General features: G+C 37.8%; 1 protein-coding gene and 1 long non-coding RNA gene across 2 annotated transcripts in view; one reads left to right on the top strand and one right to left on the bottom strand.

Moving 5' to 3' along the window:
* Positions 1-11,040: 11,040 nt before the first annotated feature.
* Positions 11,041-21,989, bottom strand: LOC137335173 (uncharacterized). The gene is made up of 2 exons (XR_010966353.1): positions 21,685-21,989; positions 11,041-13,279 (listed from the first exon to the last, which is right to left on the bottom strand). It is a non-coding gene; the product is annotated as an uncharacterized lncRNA (long non-coding RNA).
* A 159-nt stretch (positions 21,990-22,148) lies between these two features.
* Positions 22,149-24,749, top strand: part of LOC137335172 (transcription initiation factor TFIID subunit 4-like) — a 68,345-nt gene continuing 65,744 nt past the window's right edge. The window contains exon 1 of the mRNA XM_068000351.1: positions 22,149-23,575. Coding sequence (XP_067856452.1) covers positions 22,150-23,575 — 1,426 coding nt within the window. The 5' untranslated portion in view covers position 22,149. The remainder of the gene's footprint in view (positions 23,576-24,749) is intronic.

The following is a 24,749-nucleotide window of genomic DNA, read 5'->3' as shown; positions in this document are numbered from 1 at the left end:
TAGCACTGACCATTAGGGTAGACCATCTCCAACTCTTCTCCAAACTAAGCAACACTAATTACCCTAATTCTTTGTTTCCTGTCTATCAACCAACTTTTTTATTCATGTTGCTACATTTCCTCGTACCATATGCCTGAATTTTAGTTAAAGCCTTCTGTGAGTTACCTTATCGAATGCTTTTTGGAAATTCAAATACACTGTTTTTATCCATCTATTTCTCACCTTTTTTAAAAAAAGGTATTAAATTTGTCAAACACAACTTGCCTTTAACAAATCCATTCCGGCTGTCCTTTATTAACGCATGCATTTTCAAATGCTCACTAATTTTAGCTTGAATTATTGATACTAAGAGTTTGCACACAACCGACATTAGATTAACTGGCATATAGGTATCTGGTTTATCCTTCTCTCTAGTCCTCTTTTTAAAAAATATTAGTCATCTGTATGGCTATGTCAATGGAGATATATGTTATCAAGTAGTTGTGCATGTTTTTCTTTTGTCTGAAATTCTATTTAGCTATGTTGCTTGATATTGTGTATTTTAATAGTTTAATGCCTTGTATTATGAAGTTCATGCTGTTGCTATGATTTTTGTGTTATGCATTTATCAATAGAAGTAGTTAAAACATGGATGTGTACTGAAGTGTTATTTTCCAGTAAACAATTTCAGATCAAATTCCTATAAGTTTTCAAATTGAGTATTTTATTGAGAGCATAATCATCCAATTGAATAGAGTTTCCTGACATGAATGTCCATTTTGACATCCACTACTGAAAAAAAACCTGAAAAGACAAATGAGAAACAAAATTATATTGGCCCCCCCACCCAGCTCCAAAGTATACATTGTTTAAAAATTAGCACGGGTAAGTGATTACAAAAGGAAATAATCGATTCTTGAAGTTCAGGTGACAAGTAGCTCAAGCCTTGGTCTCATAGCTTATGATGTGATGTGAACCCCTCACTTAGATTATTTTCTTGTAACTACTCCCTTCCAATTGTTATTTTCTATAGATAAGTTCTGGAAATATAAAATAATTCCAAAGTACAACAGCACTGGGACATGGTGCCCATGGTAGAGTTTTTTTGGATGCAGACTAATTTACCTTTTATTTTCTATCTTCACTATAGTATTTTTCTGGCTTCATTTTATTTCTCTGGGTGTCTTGCCCTCTTCAAAAATAAGATTTAAAGAAGAGCCATAGGGGAAATATAGTTTTCTTCTTTTTTATATTTCTTTTAAAGTGCATAACAAAGGTATAGTAGGGGGACAAAATGGGAAATTAGGAAGGGTAGGGTATGAATGAAGACTAGCAGTCAACATAGAGGAACATATCAGGGACTTTTTTTAAACACATCAATTAAAGATAAAAAGGGAGGGGGTGGAGAGGAGAAAGAGAGGAAACTGCCCCCCTGCTCTTTTGATCTTGAAAAAGAAATTCAGCCTCTGGACAACTGCAGGTGCAAACCCACATCCTACACCTCTGATAATGAATCTGTGGCTGATCATTGAACATTCATTATATCTCTGGGAGTATTTTATTTAGTGCTGACCCATTCTCTAGCTACATATTGATAGATGGATAGATGGACTTGTTAAATTCTCAAATAAATGTCACCAGAACATTTTTAATGTGAGATAGACGTCTGCAAATTTCATGGCATATTTAAGATCATTAAAAGCAGGCAAGCTGGTAGACTTAAATATTTGGAACAAGAAAAGCATTCAACGGATCAAGAACATATTTTGGAGATTAAAATTATTTAGGAAATTTCAGCTAGAATTTTGTATAACATCTTCGCATTTTTTTGAAACATATTGAAGACAGTGCTGACAACTAAAGCCAATTGATTCATGAGAAAAGGTTTTCTGTCTAATGCTCCTTAAAAAGAATGGTAGATAATTTAGAATATAGTCTAGAATGTGAAACCAAATCCAGCATTTAAACTATTTTTAAATATTTGCAAAAATTCAGCTTAAGAGCATAAGTTGATTTTTCTTCAAATTCTAGATATTTCACAGCTCAATTATGATACTTAGATAAGATGCATTTATTTCAATGTGGGTGTAGACCAAATCCTATCAGCCTTAGCTTAGTGGTAGCACTCTTGCCTTTGAGTCAGAGGTTGTCGATTCATACCCTACTTCAGGGACTGGAGCACATAATTTAGGCTGACACTTTAATGAGGGAGTGCTGCACTGTTTAATGTGCCATCTTTCAAATGAGATGTTAAAATCGAGGCCCTATCTGCCGCCTCGGGTGGATGTGAAGGATCCCAGGGCACTACTCAAAGAATAGTGAGGGTGTTCTCCTAGTGTCCTGGCCTACATTTATCCCTCAACTAACATCACTTAAAAAGATTATCTGGTCATTTATCTTATTGCTGTTTGTGGGACCTTACTGTGTGCAAATTAGTTGCCATGTTTCCCTAAATTAAAATGGTGACTACACTTAACAAGTACTTCATTGGCTGTGAAGTGCTTTGGGGTATCCTGAGGACGTGAAAGGTGATGTATAAATATGCAAGTTCTTTCTTTCTTTAAAGAGACCAGACAATATGGTAAATGACATCTGTACTGCACTATAAACCAATCTGGAGAGAAGTACTAGGCAGCTGAACAAGGCATGCATATAAATATTACAAAATGCATATTTCTAACCATTAAAGTTTCAAATGTTTGTAATGAGAAAATGTGAAATTTAATGCAGAGAAGTGTGAAGTGATGCATTTTGGTAGGAAGAATGAGGAGAGTCAATAAAAACTAAATGGTAATTTTAAAGGGGGTGTACATACACAAGTCTTTGAAGGTGCCAGAAGAAGCAGAGAAAGCTGTTAAAAAAAAGCATTTGGGATCCTGGGCTTTATTAATAGAGGCATAGAGTACAAAAGCAAGGAAGTTATGTTAAACCTTTATAAAATACTGGTTAGGCCTCAGCTGGAGTATTGTATTCAATTCTGGGCACCACATTTCAGGAAGGATGTCAAGGCCTTAGAGAGGGTGCAGAAGAGATTTACTAGAATGGTGCCAGGGATGAGAGACTTCAATTATGTGGCGAGACTGGGGTTGTTCTCCTTAGAACAGAGAAGGTTAACGGGACATTTGATAGAGATGTTCAAAATTATGAATGGTTTTGACAGAGTAAATAAAGAGAAACTGTTTCTAGTGAGTTGTAATGATCTCGAATGCACTGCCCGAAAGGGTGGTGGAAGTAGATGCAACATAACTTTCAAAAGGGAATTAGATAAATACTTGAAGGGGAAAAAATTTACAGGTCTATGGGGAAAGAGCAGGGGAATGGGACTAATTGGATAGCTCTTTCAAAGAGCTGGCGCAGGCACGATGGGCCAAATGGCCTCCTCCTGTGCTGTACCTAGTATGAAAAGCTTTACGTCTAGCACACACTTCCAGTGCTACCATTTTCAGAACATGTGGAGTAAGTTTTAAGTTGCATGATGTGCATGTATAGCTACTGTTATACTTCTGGTCCTTCCAAAGCTGGGTGATATTATTGGTGGATCCCTCTCCATATCTGTGATCCAAAACCTGCCTGTGGTCCAGGCTGAATCCATACCTCCACCAATGCTCTATGACCCTGCAACTAGTTACCCAAAATACAGCCTGCTATCCTGGCCAAATCTCTCCTCCCACCCACCACCAGAAAATAGGACCTGTGGCCCTTGGTGGCTCCCTTCCCCACCATGCCCTGACACACACCACCTCCCATCTAGAGGGATAGAAGATGGGAAAAAGAGAGAATGAATCACAAGAGGAAAGAAAGCCCACTGAGCATACATCTCAGAATAGTGAAGGATGTTAGGGAGGAAATAGCAAAGGCATAACCATAATTTTGCAAATATATTTCAACACAGGAATTATGTCAAAGGTCAGATGGGTGGTAAATATTACATCACTGAACAAAAAAGGGGAAAAGGATATGTCAAGAAATTGTAGGCCAATTAGTCTTACCTCAGCTATAGATAAACCAAGAGTCCATAATACAGAATGAAATTAACACTTAGAAAGGCATGGGTTAATCAGGGACAAACAAAAACAGCAACTTGCATTTATATAGCACCTTTAACGTAGAAAAATGTCCCAAGGTGTTTCATAAAAGCATAATTAGACAAAAATTAACAAGCCAAAGGAGATATTAGAATGGGTGACTGAAAGCTCGGTCAAAGAGGTATCTGAAAGCAGAAGGTGATGAAGAGATGGCGATTTAGGGCCTAGATGGCTAAAGGTACTCTCGCCAATGGTGGAGCAAAGTGAGTTGGGGATGCACAAGAGACCAGAATTGGAAGAATGCAGAGTTCCCGGAGGGTTGTAGGGCTGGAGGTTAGCGAGATAGGGTGGTGCGAGGCAACAAACGGATTTGAACAAGAATTTTAAATTGGAGTCCGGAAGCCAATGTAGGCCAATGAGCACAGGGGTGATGGGTGAGCTGGGCTTGGTGTAGGTTAGGATACAGGCAGTAGAGTTTTGGATGAGTTGAACTTTATGGAGAGTGGAGGATGGGAGGCGAATGGAATAGTTGAGTTTGGAGGTGACAAAAGCATGGATGAGGGTTATGTCAGGTGGATTTGTAAACAGGTCGTGACTGACTAGTATCAGCTTGGTTCAGTTAGTAGTACTCACCTCTGAATCTGAAGATTGTAGATTGAAGCCCAACTCTAGGACTTAAACACATAATCTAGGCTGATATCTCAGTCTAGCACTAACGGAATACTGAATAATGGGAGGTGTGGTCTTTCGGATGAAATGTTAAGCAGAGGCCCTCTCTGCACATTCAGGTGGGTGTAAATGATCCTGTGGCACTATTTGAAGGAGAGCAGCGAGTTCTCCTTCTAGTGTCCTGGCAACATTCATCCCTCAACTACCATCACCAATACAAGTTAATGGGCCATTTATCTCATTTGGTGTTTGTGGGATCTTGCTGTGTGCACATTGTTATATGGGCAAGCACAGAAACCAGAGTGAATACACTGCAGAAGTAATTCATTGGCTGTGAAACATTTGAGCAGTCCCGAGGATGTGAAAGTTGCTTTATAAAAGTTCTTAATAAATTAATAGATTTTTGGAGGAAATCACTGTGTAGCTTAGGGGATATTGTGGGCATAGTACATATAGACTTTCAGAAGACATTTGATAACATGTCTCATAAAAGACTAGTTACAAAAATTAAGGCAAATGCCATTAAAAAGGGAATGTAGGGACATGATAGAATATGTACAAACATACGAATTAAGAGCAGGAGTAGGCCATTCGGCCCCTCGAGCATGCTCTGCCATTTGATAAGACCATGGCTGATCTGATTGCGACCGTAACCCTACTTTCCAGTCTACCTCCTATAACCTTTGACTCCCTTGTTAATCAGGAAACTATCTAACTCAGCCCCCATAGGGGGTAGAAAGCAAAAAGTAGGTATTAATGCATGTTTTTTGGGTTTGAGGAATGTGGATAATGGTCTGCCTCAGGAATCAGTGTTGGAATATTTTTGTTTTTCATTTCTGTGAATGATTCTGACATAAGCACAAGAACAGTGATAGAACTTTGCTGATGTTACCAAATTAAGGGGCATAGCAAATTACAAGGAAGAATGGAGAAGATTGCAGGAAGATAGATAATTAGTTGAGTGGACAGATAGGCGAAAAATGCAGAGAAACGTAAAGTAGTACATTGAGAAAAAGAATGGAAAAAAAGAAATATACTCTAAATGATAAAACTCTTAATAGAGTAGAGGAACAAAGATATTGGGGTTAATTATTAGTTTGGATGGCCCTTTATCACCTGAAACATATTAAGTTGAGAACTCTCAGCTGCCAAAATGGATTTATCTTGCAGTATTTAATACAACATTCCAAGATTTGATGGGTAAATGTGTTGTGTGATATGATTTGGTCTGTATGCTCAGTATCACAAGGTCGCAGATTTGATCCCTGTTCTGTGCATTAACTCATCTCAGCAAGGGCAGCAGTTGGCATGTTGCAATTAGCCTTAGTGTCCTTGGTTAAAGGGAAAAAATATCAAACCAGAGCTCCCAATCCACCTCCAGACACTACCCAGTGACTTCTTCTGGAAACAATGTGTGGGAATATCAGGCCAAGTCAGGATCGGACACAGGCATGGTGCCCCCATAACCCAGTAGTCAGATAACACAACCTCTAGGTTCACATCTGAAAAATTCCCCCTTGGAGAGGATAATAAAGGTTTTGCAAGAGGTAAGAGAAGGGAGAAACGTGGGGGAAATAAAACGTCCTCACTAATGAAGTTTCAGTTATTACATATCCATAACTAAAAGGAAAAGTATCAGTTAATGCTCCACTAGTCCACTAATCACTTACATAACTACTATAAACTCAAGACAGATGTATTTCTACAAATCCTGTAGTTGTACAAAAACAAGAAATATCAACCCTATATTCATCAGCGTTGAGTGATGTTTGCAATTATTCAGTTACAAGAGCCATTTATTGGTTCATAAAATCCAATAACATGTTATTTTATAGCACCTTATCACATCCAACATTTCAAATAATGAATTATGTTTGAAGTGCATGCTATGAAGGCAAGCACAGCATTTTTATGTACATCAAGATCCCATGATCAGCAAATGAGATGAATGATCAGTTAATCTGTTTTCTGTAGTAGTAGCTGAAGGGGGAATGTTGGCCAGGACAGACAGAGCTCCTTGTTCTTCTCTAATAGTGTCATGGGCATTTAACATGCACCTGAACCACTAAACGGGCTTATGGGACCTCAGTTTAATATTTCATCCAAAGGACAGCATCTCTGTCAATGCACAACACCATTAGTTTAGCATTGAAAGTATCAGCCTAGATTATGTGCTTGGGACTTGGTATGGGACTCAAACTGGCAACCTTCTGCCCCAAGAGATGCTACCAACTGAACCAAGCCTATACACAATATTTTATGAAGAGTTACCATATTTATGAAAATGTATCCAGCAAAATTTTTTTTGTTTACAGGTCATTACATTGTGTGTTTGCAAACGACATTGTAACATATCATTCAGTCACCTCCATGTGAAATGTTTTTTAAAATGGCGTGCTAGCTGTTCTCGTTTCCCTAAAAAAGGTTGTCAAGTACTATTCAGGAAGACAATGGCCCTTTGATTATATAATCACACAGAACTGATTTTTTTAAAATTTCAGGTCGCTTATATTTGTATTGAGGCTTCTCTATTGCCTTATGAAACAACTTTTTTGATTTAAGCATTGTTCAAGCTAATCTATTATGTAGTCCAACACCCTCTGCCATAAGTCCCCTTAGTTTTAAAAGTCTGTTTAAAAATTATGTTCATTAACAGTATGGCAGTATATACAAATGACTTTAGAATGCTTAAGTATGCAACATAATGCACATGATGTCAGACTACATAATATACTCACCTTTTGTTCTCATTAATGATGCAACTCTTGATTATTTTGTGTAATCTATGTCAGTTATGATCAGTGTTGTTTTAGTTGGCTAAAAAGAGGAAAGTTTTTAATCAACAATATTAAAATTAGGAGTGCAGCATGAAGAATAAAAATTTGAGATAGAGACTAAAATTAAAACAGACAAGTTCATTAATTTTGAACCTTGTGTAGTCTTGAGTTGTGTGAACAATGAAACACCACTTTTTGAACCAAAACTTTTGGAGCAAAATTCCCGAAGAACCAGAGCAAAAATATACAAAACAAAAACTAAATATTTACTCAAATTTCCCCTTAGCCATCACACTTTTATTACAGATGCAAAATAAATGGTTAAGAATCTATTTTGTCAATTTAAAAACTCATTGTTTTTCCAGTTTGATTTTAGTGCCAAAAAGGTGGAAATCAGTGGAAGGTTGGACCCAAAAAACCTTGGTGAGTGCAAAGAAAAACATTTTTATTTTGAATGCTACTGAAATTCAAGAAACCAAGCAAGGGACTTGAGAAAGGTCGTCAAGCCAAATGACAACCCACAATTATTTACATAGTTCATGGATATCATTTTTATAGGGTTCGTCATCAGACTCTCACTTAACCCTGGATAAAAAGTAACAACGAAGAACATCAGGGTATCGAGTGTGTGTGTGTGGATGGGTGGTGGGGAAGAAAGAGGAAACGGATTGCATGCCAGCTCCTTAGGAGTAGTTGATGATTTTACACAAAAGGTGTCCACAAAAGGATTGTTACAATTTGAGCTTTTCCCTAACACTTTTGCCTCGCGACCATAGCTAGAAGATAAGTTTCCACTTGCCCGCTACTATGGGGGTTGGATAATAAAAACTGTTGGAGATTATGCTGGGAAGTTACAATCTTGCTTTTAGTAAACAAAAGTTTGGTGCGTGGCCTGAGTCAATCTTCAGGGTATCTGTGCCAGTGTACTGCCGTCCTTGCTCGGAATAAAAGAACTGACGCGTCCTGCAGTATAAAGAATATAGTCCTCAAAGTAGTATCTAAAGCTGATCCATATCCCATAAAAAATTCCAAAAAATTGTACAGCGTTCATTTCTTTTCCTGCTGAGAATCAGCTCTAGAAATTCAGTGCATTATGTCAATAATGTCAGCAACAAAGATGAAGCGCGCACACACTGAGCATGCTGATCTACCCAGGTCCCTGGATCCAATTTTTGGTAAGAAAACAAGGTTTGGGAACTTTCGGGGGGAGGGGGTGGATGGGGAGGTTTCTCAAATTCAAGAAGAAATTGTTTTTTTAACCAATGCACTGCCTCCCCCACCCATTAAAATCCGTGAATTTCAGAATGGGGGTGGGAATGAGAGTATTTTAATGATCACTACAATTTTTTTTAAAACCTGGAGCCTGAAATTAATCAGCAGCTTCCAATCTGTAATTAAACTTTGATTGACTTCCCTCGGTGTTAACTTAAGTTATAGGTTGTGTCTTAAAGGAAGCAACTCCACCTTAACAGTAGAATACGATATGCATTACATGGTACAACACCCCTGTCCTTGTAAAACAGCGTAGCATCTGACTTACCTTGAACAATACCACAGAATATCTTCGAGTAAATAAAACACAACATTTAATAGATGACATCAAAATCATTTCTAAGACTAAACTACGGGTTATGATGTATATTTCTCAATATATTAATGACTGACTTTATCTTTGAATCTTCAATAGTCAGTCTAATAATTTGTTCCGGTGATGTGAATGTGGCAAATCATTTCAATTGTTATTAGAACTTAGATATCTCATGGTGCGTTGACACGCCATTTGATGCAAGTTCGTTCTTTTTCTTAACTGCTTTCAGCATTTTTAATGTTTTGCTGTGGTTCATTTTAAATGGGGCGGATTATAAACTGTTGCTAGCTTTGCTTCACATATAAAGCAGGAACTTCCTGCAACCAGAAGCAGCATAGGCACCTATTCAAGTAAAAAGTTACAGTAAGATTGGACTTGTTCAGCATCCTAGATCATAAGAAATATGAGCAGTATGGGGCCATATGACCCCTTTAGCCTGCTCTGCCAATCAAGATCATAGCTGATCTTCTACCTCAACTCCACTTTCCCGCCTTATCCCCATATCCCTTAATGTTCAAAAAGTGGGGTACACCACAAGACGACGGTGCAAAACTCTTGCTATTGCAGATTTGTCGTCTTATGTTCCACAGTAACAAAGCAAGAGTTAATTAGATCTAAAACAATTTAAAGCCAAAGCTACAAATGGGCAAATATCTCTCAAGAGTTAAAAGTTCTACAGAGAATATGTGGAACATAAGACGACAAATCTGCAAAAGCAAGAGTTGTGCACCGTCGTCCTGTGGTGTACCCCACTAAATTCCCAAGTACAATAACTAAAGGACTGGAACTGTTGTTTCTGTTCTGGTTAAAGTTTGACTATGGGATGGTGATGTGAATCAAAAAACATATTTGGAAGCATTGTTTATTCAAGGTTATACAATACTTAACTAAAATACGTGCAGCTGATTATGTGACACTACAGTAGTTGTCTATTTGCTATGCAAATAGAAGTTTGTCACATAATTGGAAAACTTTAACCTTTTACTCTTGGATTTCAGGTGTTTCTTCAACAAATATATGTTCAACAGCTAGGTTTTATCCAGAGGTACAGCACATGACTCTCAAGGGGAGGGAATATTAGTTTGTGCCTGATGTTTGAAACATTGATATCTTTTTGCCTGTTCTTGAAGATTGTCAGAATCATTCAGTTTGTAGTTGATCTTGAACGTACTCCCGCAATCGGCCCTCAGTATTCTTATGGCGGGCGTCAAAGATATGCTTTCTTGTCTTTTTGGTTGCTTGATCTTCTCCATTTTACTGCATATCTTTAGTTAATTAAGGGCTGCAAGTCATTTTTAATCTAGAGCTACTTAGATAGGATGTGGTGCTCTGCAGTATCAGATATGACTTTTAAAATCTAAGTTCAGGTGTGACTACTACAGCATGGACTTGTAGATAGCATAGCAGTCTGAGGTAGTAACTTCCAATTTGAGGATGATCCAAACAGACCCAACACAGTTTCCTTCCAAAGTATCTTTAAAAGGCCACTTGATTGTATATGCCAACTGGTGTTTTGTTGAGTGCTTTCAGCTCATCAGGGGAGTCAGTCAATGCAAGGTCCAAAATGCCATTACATACAGGTTGAGATTAAACCAACTACATGAAGAGCTTTGTGACTACAAAAAGATCAGCATACACTTGAGTCACACAGTGGATATATCAGGATAATAGCTGTTTCAGGATAAGAGTTTGCAACCCATTGGCTTAAAATCCACCAGATCTTTGTGTAATGTTTGGAAATTGACAATCCATATGCATAAAAAGACCATTTGCCAATAGGGACATAACTAATAAAAATATGTAGCTCTCCATGGCTGAAGTCAGATCCCAGACAGCACAAATGTTTGCAGAACTCCCCCAAAAAACTTGCAATTTTAGCTTTTTTTTAAGAAAAGAAATTGACATGCTAGTACAGAAATATACAACAAATTAAACATGTTTTATACACCATAACTAAATGCATAATGACTTGCATATGGGCAAAACATGACAGTGAAGGACATTTATTATCAGCTCAGTCACTTTATTTTGAAGATAAAGTTCTTTATTTAGTTGAGTAGAAAACAGTAAGAATGTCATTCCTAATCAAGAACCATAATAGAAATTGACAGTATTAAAAGCACATTGTTGAATAAGCATATTAAATATAACTAGAGCTAATCTTATAATAAAGCATGAAAAAAAATTAAACAATCAGCTATTAAACCCATTCCTTCCACAGACCATGGACTCCACCCAACCTATTTAATCACTAAATGGAGATTTTACAAATGTTTCTTCCCCATTAGTTGGTGATATTTCAGAATATCTATTATTCATCCTTGACTAGGTGTTTTCCAGCAGCTCAGAAACCAAGTGGCATAGAGTATTTGACTCTCAGTCTATCCTTTATAGCCTTCAATGCCATTGCTGACTAGATTCTGCCACAGCTCTTTTTGAAAGTCTATTCAAGATATTCATTACAGTGAGAAAAAAACCTTCTCGTCCTTTGCCTTAAATGAAGCATGGTAATTTTGCATTCTTGTTTAGTTCTGTACTCACATTCCAAGTTAGACAGCCTTTTTACATCTATATTATCTATGCTTCTTGGCATGTTAAAAACTTGGATCATGTCCCCCTCTCAGTGAACCTTCTCAATTTAGAACCCCAAGCCCTAGAATTTTCTGTTCGCTCTTCAATGATTCACCCAAGAGCATAAGGTTTAGGAACAGAAAAAGGCCGGCCGTCAAATTTAGTGCCTTATTCAGAAATCAACCCCATCAATCTTTCTTGCAACTATATCACTCAATCCTTCTCCAGAAGCACATCTATCAAACTCATTTATACCATCTGCTTCAATAGCTTTCGCTAGTGATTTATTTCACAACTCATGGAGCATAAACACCAGCTTGGACTGTTGGGCTGAATGGCCTGTTTGTGCTGTATATTCTATGGAAAAAAATTAACCTTTACATAAAAATTCCAAATTATTTCCTTTCTTCATTATTAACTTGTGATGTCTGGATCAGTTTCATCAATTGCCCTCTTAACCTTACATCACATTGATATCTTGTTTCTTCCAAAGAAAGCAAGCACATCTTCTTTAAAGTTTCCTTATAAGCTTACCTGGATATCTTATCTCTGAATCATTTCAAAGGCAGTAAATTCTTTGGGTAATAAAGAGGATAAATTCACTGATCCGGTGGTCACAGCTTGAAGGGAGGGCGGGTTAGAAATAGGACTACAAAAGTGTAACGCTGATTTTCTGCCTTGCACTGAAAGTGCGGCTCCCACTGGGAGAAAGGGATCTGTGAATTTACCCTCTAGTTGATAGAGATGGCTTGGGAAAGCAGGTGTTTCATGAATTGAAAACTTGTACACAGCAGTGGAAGAACTGTGGTTACTTTTTCTTTTGCCAGTGGGAAAATAATCATGGCGATGTTTCAGAAGTATCAGATCTGGTCAGCAGAACACATGCTGGAGTGTATGCTAGGAACTTTTATTGATTATAGCAGATGAAGATACATTGAAGGTAAAGCAAGAAGTGGTTCAAAGAGGCATTCAGTACAGTACAGAGCAAGAAATAATGTTCTTGATGGAATAGTCACCTGTAGTGTTTGAAAGTAGATGACTGAAAAAAAGCATATGTTAATAGCGAACGATACAAAATAGAACAAGAGACCGACTAATGCGAGAAGGAGATTCCAACGAGGAACCATAGACAAATTGGCAAAACCACAGTTAAGAAGAATACAGAACAAGGGATGTATTTGAGGTTTTAAGTAGGCTATGCTAGCTATAAACTACAGTCACACTTCTATGGCTAACTGCATTTACATCACAGCAGCTAAATTGTTACTCAACAGCACATGCATCTGGCATATGCTATTTCAGCAGGATAGATAAAATGGTGCTAGCTGATTAACAAAGAAGTAAACTGTTTAATTTTGGAGTTAATGAAAGAATTTGCATTTTTGGCAGCTTTTCACATCTTCAGGAAGCATGACAGTGCTTTACAACAAATTATTTCTGAATTGCAGCCACTGTTCATATACAAAGGAAACACAGCAGTTAATTTGTGCACAAGATCCCGAAACAGCAAATGACCAAAGAGAGTGTGTTTTTCATCATGTTAGTTTAGGGAGGAATGTTGGCCAGGATACTGGAAACCTCCCCACTCTTCAAATCGTACCACGAGATCTTCTGTCCACCTAAGAATAGCATCTGTTTAACACCTCGTCATGCAGCATTCCCTCGGTACACTGACAAAATAAATGACAACGATTTCTGAGCAGAAATTTCCAAGTATTATAGACAGCTTGTCTTTATGGACATAAAGTTGATGACATTTGCAAAACAATTCAATTGGATTTGCCAGTGCTGGTGCTATAACAATTTTAGGCAGAAAAAGAGTTGGTCAGTGTTTTCAAGGCAAATATCTAGACATCATAATGTAACATTGTCTCAATGACAGTAATTAGATATACTATGAAACCATTCCCTCCAAATCATTTTCAGACATTTATGGATAATGTACACAATCTGTACAGCTGCCCACTCAACCAAAAGGAATGGAGAATCTGAAAATCAGCAACTAAAGAAAATTGGGTATATATTAGGAACTGAAAGGTTTGCATATTCATACAGCAGACATTGTCCTGTATGAAATGAGTTGAGGTATTTCATGCTCAGTTCCTTGCTACTTGAAAGGAGACAAAGCTACATCCATTGGGCTGTTAACAAGATTGCAATCTCCTTAAGCAGCACAGTTTTTAGCCATAATGACATTATGAACTATATCTGCTTTGAGTAATTGCAGAAGTGAGAAGCCATACTTACTGAGAAGTACACTATAACTCAGACTATGAAGATGAAAGCAGGCACAAGGACACAAAGCAAAATTGCAGCTCAAGAAAGTGTTCCTTTCGTCTTTGACCACCAGGACTTTTTTCCAGATTGATTAACCACATGACAGCTCATTATTTGTCACTACAGCACATGAAAAAACACAGGGGACAGTACAGTGCAATTCTCTGGCTGTCAAGATAGCTATGTGAATATTCAGATAACTGGACAGTAGATGTGTATACTGATTAGGATGGGGAGGATTACAAGTGGAATCACTGACAAGTTTGCTCCATAAATGATAAAGAAAAACACATTGAAATTACAAAAATAATGCTTGATGTATTTGCCCTACAGAACATGCATTCACTGGGAACAAACAGAATTGGGAACATGGGAATAAGACTACTGCTCAGGTGAACATGGACTGGTTGGGCTGAACTGCCTGTTTATATGTTGTAATTTCCATGTAATTCTAATGATTAACTGTGCAAAATTGATGCATTGGTCTATAGCTAAGTGCAAGCATAGCTTTAACCACACAAACTTAATTATTACTCCTACACCGACTGTGCTGATATCTGGCATGTCTTCCCTGATGTTGATCTAACCTCAAACTCTAGTCCACATATGGACAGAGGCATGTCAGAAGATTTGACTTCAATCTCATAGGTCTGCAGATGAGAACAGAAAGTGGGAAAGATGATCAGATTCTTTTACGATAGCTCCTTTGGACTCAATGCAGTGGCTGCGACTTTTATAAACTGGAAGTTTATAATGTTATCTTGTGTTTTCATGTAATATCACAAGCACTTTCTGATAATAGCATTGTGTACTACAATATATATTTGGAATTTTCATTGCACCTGTATAGGGCCCACTGAATCATGAGATATTTTCCTAAATATCAGCATTCCTGCACTTTTGCCACTATACTACTGGTGCCAAGATTTAGAAGATCCTGGTCAAGGCACTGAGGGACAGCTTATATCAGTGCTCCCAGCTGGATCTTGTTTGGTTGTTTGAGCAGAGGGGGTACACCATAGCAACTTGTGAAATTGAGTTCAATAAATCTAATTGACAGGCTATAAAAGGTCAACTGGTTCACTAATCTATGAAGGGAACCTGCCATCCTTACACTGGTTTGGTATATGTGCAACTCCAATCCCACATTACATGGTTGACTCTTACTAGCCTCAGGACAACAAATGCTGCCTTGGCAGCATTAACCACATCCCAATTAACATAGTATATTGTAATGAGTAAGGCTTGCAAACAATTTTTGCTATGAGACTAAGGCATCAAGACTTCATCTAGCATTTTAGAATAAGGTTTCTTGTGGATCAGTAACAAAATAATTTAGCAAATTATGGAGATAATGGAGAAAGCTTCTACAGCTCCTGCCAAAAAGCAGTAGGATTGTCAGGGATGCTGCCTGCATACTATCAACCCACTATCAGCCAAGAGTAATGAAATTAGAGTTGAAACCTCAGTGATAAGTAGTACTCATCTAATGAGCTTATTGTTCAGCACTTGGATTGGTTTTGTTCTAATCTGCCGTTTTAGTACAATTGACCTTGTCCGAGTAACTAACACTTTATCCCAGTTGGATAAACGCTAACATGAAATAATAAATCTAGTGGAAAATAAGACTTTTAGCCAGTTTACAGCTCAAAAGGAAAATATTATTAGGTAGGTGCAATATTAGAGATTATTGGTTAAGGTCTAAGAGAAATACTACCTTTAGAAGATCTTAACCAGCAACCTCCAATATTGCACCTCCAGAGCAAAGTAACACCAAATATTATTGGAGATCAAACTTGAGCACAAGGATTAGAGTATGTATATTTTACATATAGCTGAGACGATATAGTCTTATTAATTGATCCATTTTAAGCCTTAAAGCATGGGTTATTTCAATTAGCCAGCTCACTATAAATAAGAACTAGGTATTTCCATAATAGGGTGTATCTGTTGTGATAAGCACATGCTACATTAAATTTTAAAATGGTACAATCAATATTACCACTAAGAAAAAAGATAGATGAAAATATGCATTTTGAATGTGACACAGATGTGATAAGAGCTTTTCAATTATCTAAGTCATTGCCCCTATGATAACCTGCTACTCATTGTCCACCACTCATTTTCTCTTAAAGAAAACAGGAAATTCAGTGAACAAAGTTTGGATAGTCATGGATGGATGCAATGAAAATTACTATGGTGAGTAATCTTACTTTCCTCTATTGTACATATGATTGAAGTGAAAAGTGAACTTGCACTTTGCAGGAGATGAAATGTTAAACCAAGGTTCTGCCCATCTATTGATGTGACTATCAAAAAAAATCACATTGAACTATTTGGAGGAAGCACAAAGCTCACCTGGTGATCTTGTCATCACCAAAAAAGTTAACTGTTCATTCAGTTCAGTGCTGTTTATGGATGTTAATGATGCAGAATGGCTTACTACATTTGACTACACTAGAGGCATTCTACTGAAAGAGCAATTGTAAGATATTTGGATAACATAATATGCTATTTAGAAAAGTTATTTTCTTTTTAATCCTTCATATCTTAAGAATAAAGTGGTTTTACAGCTAGGTTACAGTACTCAGCCAATCCTTAATCAATTGAGAATCTCCTATCCAAGTAATGTACTCAAATCAGGCTCTTTAAATAATTGATCGCTCTCTTCTGGGAAAAAAAGATAGTTAGTATGTTACAATTCTTTTAAAGGAAAAAAAGTGGTTTTCTTCACAACTAGATTTAGGATTTGTAAACAAATTAGGGATGTTAGTCCTAGGAAATGAAACTTTTCTATATCCAGTACCATCTGTCAGCATAAAGCATACACAGGCCAGATATGGCCCAAGTTCCCTCTGTTACAATTTATTTCAGCCAACCTTAAACTGCAAGTTTATAGGAATGCTTTAATTTCATGCTGTTTTAAGGTTGTTTGATCACAGCATACAAATCTTCTGTTCTAGAAGGCAAAAATGTTCAAGAAACTCACTTTACATTACAGAAAGTTAGTCTAGTGAAGCATAAGTTTACTAAACTTTCATGAACAAGTTTGAAATACTTGCTCATCTTGAGTTGCACTATCACAAGATATTTTTTGCCACTTCTTTGACTGCCACAATTAAATTTGGTCAATTAGCTAACACTGCACAAAGCAAAATTCTTCATTAAAATCTAGGTCAGTTAGATCAATATTCAGCAACCCCTGATAGAAAGTGGGGGCAAGGACAGATTAGTTTATGATATCCCACAGTTGAACAGCTTGCAAATTTTCAATATTTGAACTCACAAAAGGATGATCACTTAAGTGAAGGAGTACTGTTGGTTTTTCTTTTGGGGGGGGGGGGGGTGGGCAGGTGAGGAGATGGAGAACCCTCATCTAAAATGAGTTCTACTCCAGTGCTGTTTTAAGGAAAAGTGAGTGAAACAAAAATGTCATGGGTAGGATATTCTTAAAAAGCATTTAATATTTTCCTCCTACTGTAGGAATTGATGTGCAAAGGGGCTATCTGCATTATTTGTTTTTCTATACCCATCCTCACTGCATCTTACTCTAAAAATCAGTTGCCAGCTCCATCTGCAGTGTATGAAAATTGACTTTGCTAAAAGACTACACGCAAAGTTCGTGGTGAGAAAGTTTAAAAAGTGTTACAGAAAAACTTGGGCAAGGTGGGCTAGGCATTTGTGCTGTACTAAACAAGATACTTCTCAGCCTACCTTAAATATGTTATTGCTTTTGTAAATATATTTAATAGCATTAACACATGAAAAATTTCATAATTGTGCAACTGCTTTCAAATCTTAAAACAAGCACTGATCTTCAAATGATTCATGACTTATGTAGAATACACAAGAGGTTATAACAGGACCTCTGTGCCTTTCTCCTTTTTAAAGATAGTTTCTCAGATTAAATTTACAAGTACAAATGCAGTTGCTTAAAAATTGGTCAAAAGGAATAAAGGATATATTTATTGTAGGAATAATGATTAAAAGGAACCAAGCGTTTAAGCAGAATTTTAATAACCATAAAACCAGATGCAGGATAATTTGCACAAAGTACTTGTATTATTGAATATAAAAGTTCTCCCATTCAAAGGACTGCACATAGTTAAATCTAACCAACATTACATTTAGCTGAAAGTTACAAATGGATCAGGTCAACAATCCCTCTGGCTGATCCACCGTGAGGGATTTTAAAAAAAGTAATGATAACTTAAGTCTTGATCAATTGCTGTAACTATCAATTCATTCCAGAAACAAAGCATCAAGTTTATGTTGATAACGAACACATGACAAGTACTTATACAGACTTAATTTCTGAAAAATGGGTACCCAGTTTCCCCTTCTATCTTTCCACGTTACAATTTTCCCCAGATTTGTTTTTGCAAACTTTCCATAAAAAGGGGTGAGAAGACAAAAATGGAAATTCCTTTTTTCCATGTTTAAGATTACAATTGCAAAAGTTAATAATGGTAAAAAAAATTGCTAAAGAGCAATATTAGTCTATTTTGCACTAAAAAAAAAGCTAGTTAGCCAACATTTTATCTGATTCTATAATCAGATAAATTGACATCTTAAAGGCCTTCCATTTAGTTTTACATAGCATTAGAATTATAATTTTTAGCAATTTTATAATGCAATATAGCATGGTTAAAGACAAGTTTAAAAGTACAACCGTAGCTAGACTAAAAAAATCACTGACCAATTATTTCATCCAAAACAATTCTGCACAGCAGCACAATCCCTCTACCACCAAAATATCACTGCATTAAAAGGAACACTGCACAAGTGTGCAGTGTTGCAAAAATCAATTACTTAATTTGATATGTGAAATACCATACTGCCACACAATAATTAACATATACAAATTTTATAAATGTTCCCATTTCATTTGTGAAAATGGCACACTTATTTCTACTGGAAATCACAGGTTTATATAGACATTCTTTGCCAATTTAGGAACTTCAATAAGACCATTGGGGTATTTCAGATACCAGTTAGAGTCTCAGCCATCCTGAAAGTTATCCAACCAAATGAATCATCAGTGTTCAAGTTTCTTATTGCCTTTTTTGTTTAAAAAAGTTTCACGGCTTCAAGAGAAAAAAACCCAGACTGCATCACTAATATGATAGCATTATCCATCTCATTGAAAGTGGTCTGGTACAAGCACACTCTGGAGAGCTGTAACTGCTGAACACAGCAATTGGACACCAACTTACTGCACCTGTCAGAGGCCTCCGCCTTCTCTATTCAAGAGAATGCTATTAGAAAGCATATTTGACAAGGTTGCACAGATTACATGCATAATACAAGTTGGCCTTTGACCCAATTCCTGAAAATTTAGATTCAGTAGGCAATACAGTCCACATGCACTGTCCATGCTTACCACAGGCAGCTACCTATAAATCGGACAAATAGTGCTAACCATTTGCCAGTACCACAGGAGTCAATTACAAAGGTGCCACTTAAAATATATTAAGCACGTTGGCAATTAATCATTTAAAAATCCCTATGTGCAAAACCCACCTAACAGTTTACACTCCAAATCCTCTGGAGGGTCTGAGGTTAATGTTTAATTCCTACAACCTATGATGGACATTTTATCGTCCAACACTTATAGCAGATGAATTGTTTTAACACCAATACACTCACTATAAGCAGTGGGGACGGCAGTGTAACATTTTGCTGAATTAAATGGAGGTGGGCAGGTCTTTGGCCTCAGCACACATGCAGATTGTAAACTCAACTAATAAAAACTATATAGTTTTCAGGTTGCACTGTTCAAAATGAATCCTCTGGTTACAGAGGCAACATGCACAAAAACATGTCCATCAATTTTAATTGTTAGAGTACTGCAGAGTTAATAATGCAGCTCCCTGCACTATTCCCACAAAGGTTGAGCTAAATCTGCTTTTCACAAGTCCAGGATGCATATGATTTAAGTTTCCTCCATGTGCTCCACACATCAAGATCTGTACATATCCAGATGATCTAAAGTAGTTAAGTGTTTACTGGTTCACTTAAATATTTCTGTGAGTGCAAGATTTGATTGTATAATCTCATTCTGGGACACACTATCTGCATTCCCAAAGTGTTTGTGACTTCCTCTCAAAAGGGAAGTCACAATCATTCTGATGAACTGGGTCTGTTCACATAGGTCACACCAACACTCCAGTTGTCAGCTTTTAAAAGCAAAATACTGCAGATGCTGGAAATCAAAAAAACAGAAAATGCTGGAGAAGCTCAGCAAGTGAGGCAGCATCTGTGGAGAAAGAATCAGAGTTAACATTTCAAGTCAAAGACCTTTCATCAGAACTGGAAGATGTTAAGAGTTAAAGCTTTTGAGCAAGTGCAGAGCCAGGGGAAGTTTGGGGGGGGGGGGGGGAAGGAGAAGAAAGGAAAGGTCTGAGATAGGATAGAGGGCATGAGTGGCTAAATGACAAAAAGGATGATGGTGCAAAGCAAGGAAGGTAGTAATGGGACAGGTTAAGAAACAAAAGATTGATCAGGAGTAGCTGTAAATGGCAGCAGCAGAACCATTACCAGCACTAGCTGACCAAAAAAATGGGAGCAGTGGTTATGATCTGAAGTTATTGAAATCAGTCAAGTCCAGAAGGTTGTAAAGTACCTAAATGAAAGATGAAGTGCTGTTCCTTGAGACGAAAGGTCTTCGAACTGAAATGTTAACTGTTTATTTCTCCACAGCTGCTGCCTGACTTGCTGAACTTCTCCAGCATTTTCTGTTTTTATGACAGCTTTTAAGCCCAGCTTCACTAGTAAATAGTTGGGTCCTGTAGCCTGTACTATTAGGCATCATGGGTCACAACATATTTGCAAGTAATGAAAAATATAGCCATTAGGAACAGTTATTGAACAGTTTGTGCTCACCAAGTAGATGGAAGAGTAGGTTGGAACTTTCAGATGGAGAAACCTTAAGTCACACTATATTACAGTATTAACCTAACATCTAAATTATACCCTCTTTCTTTTTAAAAAATTGAAAAGTAGGAGTGAACTGAGATAGTAGAGGTTACTGCACAAAAGTGTATTAGAAATTCTAGTTATGCAATTTGACCCCTCAATTTGTGTAACATATTATTGTATTAGTGTAATTTAAGGATCTCTAGCACAAACCAACAGCAGCAGAACTCTTGATCTAATCATCTCTTGTAAGTACAGTTAGAAGTTTACAAATAGCCCAGCCCCTGGTGAACAGTCTGGATACATTATCCGATGCACGTAGAACACCAGCAGCAGTCTAAATACTGGTAAGCTTTAACAGAACTGGAATGTCTCCACTTTGAAGCCTGTAGCATCTGATTTATTTACAAGCATATGCAACATTTCCGTTAATATTCGCCAGACTTACTAGCTAAAGTGCTTATTTCCTCAGTACAACATTAAATTTGCAAGAGTACCCATCCTTGTATATTTTTAAAAAGGGAAGCTTTCCTCAAGTAGTATTTACACAAATCCCACATGGAACATTCAAAAGTAAAACGTCCCATGAATCGTTATTAATAGTTCTTGAGGGCAATCCTAAAAATTCTGCTCCAAAAAGAACTAGCAAAAGTAAATCTTACCCTCGCCCTTCCCTTACCTCAAACTACATCCATAAATACTAAATACCTCAAACTAAACATATAAATTAGATATATAACATTCCCATAGTATAACCTTACTATCTTACGAATCAACTGAAAACGACACGAGTTTTCTTTTAAAAATACCCGGTTATGGTACTAACTAGTTCTCACTTCAGTTGTATACACATTCCCCATAGGAGTTATGAAATAAAAACCTCAAAAAGTAGATTTAACATGTCCGCTGAGATAAAGCTGTTAGGATGTGAGACAAGTTGCTGTTTCCACACATACACCAGGTGTGGCGCCCTTCAGCATCTGGAGCGAGGGAGCCATCTTGCACACAATAATGTACAAAGATAAATTCGGAAAATCCGCAGAAAACAGTCGCTTTTGACGCGATTCTCGTCGAAACCGTCGAGATAGTCGGAAACGTCAATCTTTCAGATAAGAAAGAGTAGGATTAAAGCATTTCCCTTCGTGTTGTTCCTCCCCAGTGCGTCTCCAGCCCGTTCGGCACAGCCATTCCACAGCCTAATAACGCGCTCCTTCATTCGCCGGCGCTTTAAACCGAGAGCGGACCAATCGCGAAGGGCCGTTGCGGTCCCAGTTCTGACGTAACCCCCAACAACACGGCTCGGTGCGCACGCGCGATCCGAGTCAAACAAGAGTTCTGCCTTAAGATGGCGGCGGGGGCTTCAGATCTGTTGGACGATGTGTTCTTCTCAGACGTGGACGAGAAAGTCGTGAGCGACTTAGTCGGGTCCCTGGAGTCCCAGTTGGCGGCTACGGACCATAACGCGGCGGAACAGGCCGGAATAAGGGCGCAGGTGGTGAATAATCACATGGAAAACACACCCGGGATGGTGAGCAATAATGTTGAGCTGCAAACAGCAGAGAACAAAATGGGACTGGCAGGAGCAGCGCTTTCCACCGCAGCCAATATCAAAGTGGAGGAGAGCTCCGAAGGGAAAAACGTACAGATTAATTCGCAGAACGCATTCGGCAGCGGGGTTTTGCCCTGCACGACGGCGGGGAGTGGGGTACAGCAAAGTGTTGTTATCAATAATGCAAGGTCCCAGGTTCCAGGAGTGGAACAAGAGCAGAGTACAGCGGCAGCAGCAGTGACAGGATCATCAGCAGAAACAGCAGCTTCAGGCAGCATCGGTCAAGGGAAATCGGTGGTAATAAGTGCAATTGCAACCCCAGTGTCCAACCATGTGAAAACTGTCACCTCCAACGTACAAACTCTTAATGGGAATAATGGAATGGTGATAAACTCTCATAATGCAGGAAATGCCACCACTTTCACTTGTTCGGCAGCTGCAACTACCTTGCCAGCTGTTACGGTGGTCAATAATGGACCTGGATCTGTTGTTAAAGGCACAATTAATACAGGTTTGCCATCGGCGTCTTTGCCGGCCTCAAGTTCTGCCTACACTGTTATTCAGACGTCTTTTGTCAGTACGCAGAATGTTCCTTCAACTGTCGTTTCCTCACAGGCAGCCGGACCCACAGTGACATTGGTGAGACCACCATCTCACAGTGCCACATCTCTGTCAGTTGCATCGACGCCGAACGGTAGTAGTAGCATATTGAACTCAACGGTTAGTGTAACTAACTTGCCGGCTCCTAGTGGCACTGGGGCTCCCCATCAGACTTCACTTCTGACTTTAAACAGTCAACCTTCTAGTTTGTCAAGCAACGTTTCTTTGTCTGCTGCTGGACAGGTTATCAAATCCGATTTACAGCCCAAAACTATTATCCAGACACCACAACAGACTCTCAGTGCAGGAATATTGACAACAACTGGTAGTGCTGTGACCAGTGTAAACAATCAGTCAAATACAAGTACTATGGTAATAGGTCAGCCTATACAAAGTGGGCTTCAGAATGTGGCATCCAATCCTGGCGGAATTTCCACTCAGGCAGTTGGTACACCAGCGGGAATGGGCAAAGGAACAATTAACACGGTTGCCCAAACTCTGGCAAGGACAGTAGCAGTGAACACTGGCCCAAGGACAACTATAACACCACAAGTTATAGCTCCCCGTCTCCCTCAACCCCCACAGCATCAGCCAAACATTCAAAATATTCAAATTCCCCCAGGTGAGAACCAGATCATATTGTTAAGTGGCATGTGCTTTCTTGTATTGTTAAGACTTTTGGAAAATAGCTTATTTTATTTCATAACCAGGCCAGTCTTCATTTGTGTAATTTACAGTATTGTAGGAGGCAATTAAACCAAAGTAGGAAAACTTAATGTGCCATGGGCTGTCAATAATCAGGGTGTACATTATACTGGGAGAAAAAACAAACAGGCAGTGAAATCAATGTGCTTCAGCTTATATTTTCCAAATTTTATTGTAATAGAATCTGATATGACTCCATAAATTATCAGTTCTGACATGCAAATTCTGAAAGGCTGATGTTACATAGAAGCTAATTTAGCATTAAACTACCAAACAATTGAACTTGTGTACACAACATTCTTGCTGTTACATTTTGTAGTTATAATATTGCTCATTTCTAAGTGATTGGTGCTAACAGCTTGCAGATGCAGTGCTCTTTTCATTTTAAAACATTGATTGTGACAGGGGCTGTAAAGCATGCCTGTAGTGGAAACTTCATTCTACCTTGTACTGTACGGTAGCTATGTGTAGATGGATTTCTCTTATATGACTGAGTAATCTATTAGAACTATTGGTAAAGTTAGAATATTTTTAAGAGGCAGGATAGTTTTGCACAACTTATAATAGTTCAAGTTTAATATAAACCTATGTGTAAACTTACATTAGCACCTTCCTCTGCCCCAGAAATTAATTGAAGCCACAAAAAGCTATTTTTTAAAAATCCATCCAAAATTTTAAATACTGCTTATTGATAGATAGCAAATGGGAGACTTATCCAGGTGATTTATTGCCTGTTAATATCAAATTGTTGCAATGAAATCAATGGAGTACAAAATTGATTGGAACCCATAAGTGTTAATGAAACCTGTTATTAAAATGATTTCTAGTTCTATAGTATTCTTTCTTCCTTTCCCCCAAACCAAAATTGATCGACAAGTATCCATCTAACCTTAATGAACATTGCTTTGATTTTGCGCATTAGCTTTTTCTTCAGCGATTATAAGGAAAATGTATTAATATTATACTAAGTAAACAATCGATTATAGTGAACAGTACATTCGTCAAATTCCGCACTTGTTTTCAAAGAGAATTATTTTTGAACAAATGATCAATATTTGCAATTACATAGTTTCCCCTTTTATCACTTGTTG

This window comes from Heptranchias perlo, chromosome 19 (assembly GCF_035084215.1).
Source record: "Heptranchias perlo isolate sHepPer1 chromosome 19, sHepPer1.hap1, whole genome shotgun sequence".
In the NCBI taxonomy this organism is placed as follows: Eukaryota; Metazoa; Chordata; class Chondrichthyes; order Hexanchiformes; family Hexanchidae; genus Heptranchias; species Heptranchias perlo.
The sequence above is the reverse complement of the archived record's forward strand: the minus strand, read 5'-3'. Positions and strand labels throughout refer to the sequence as shown.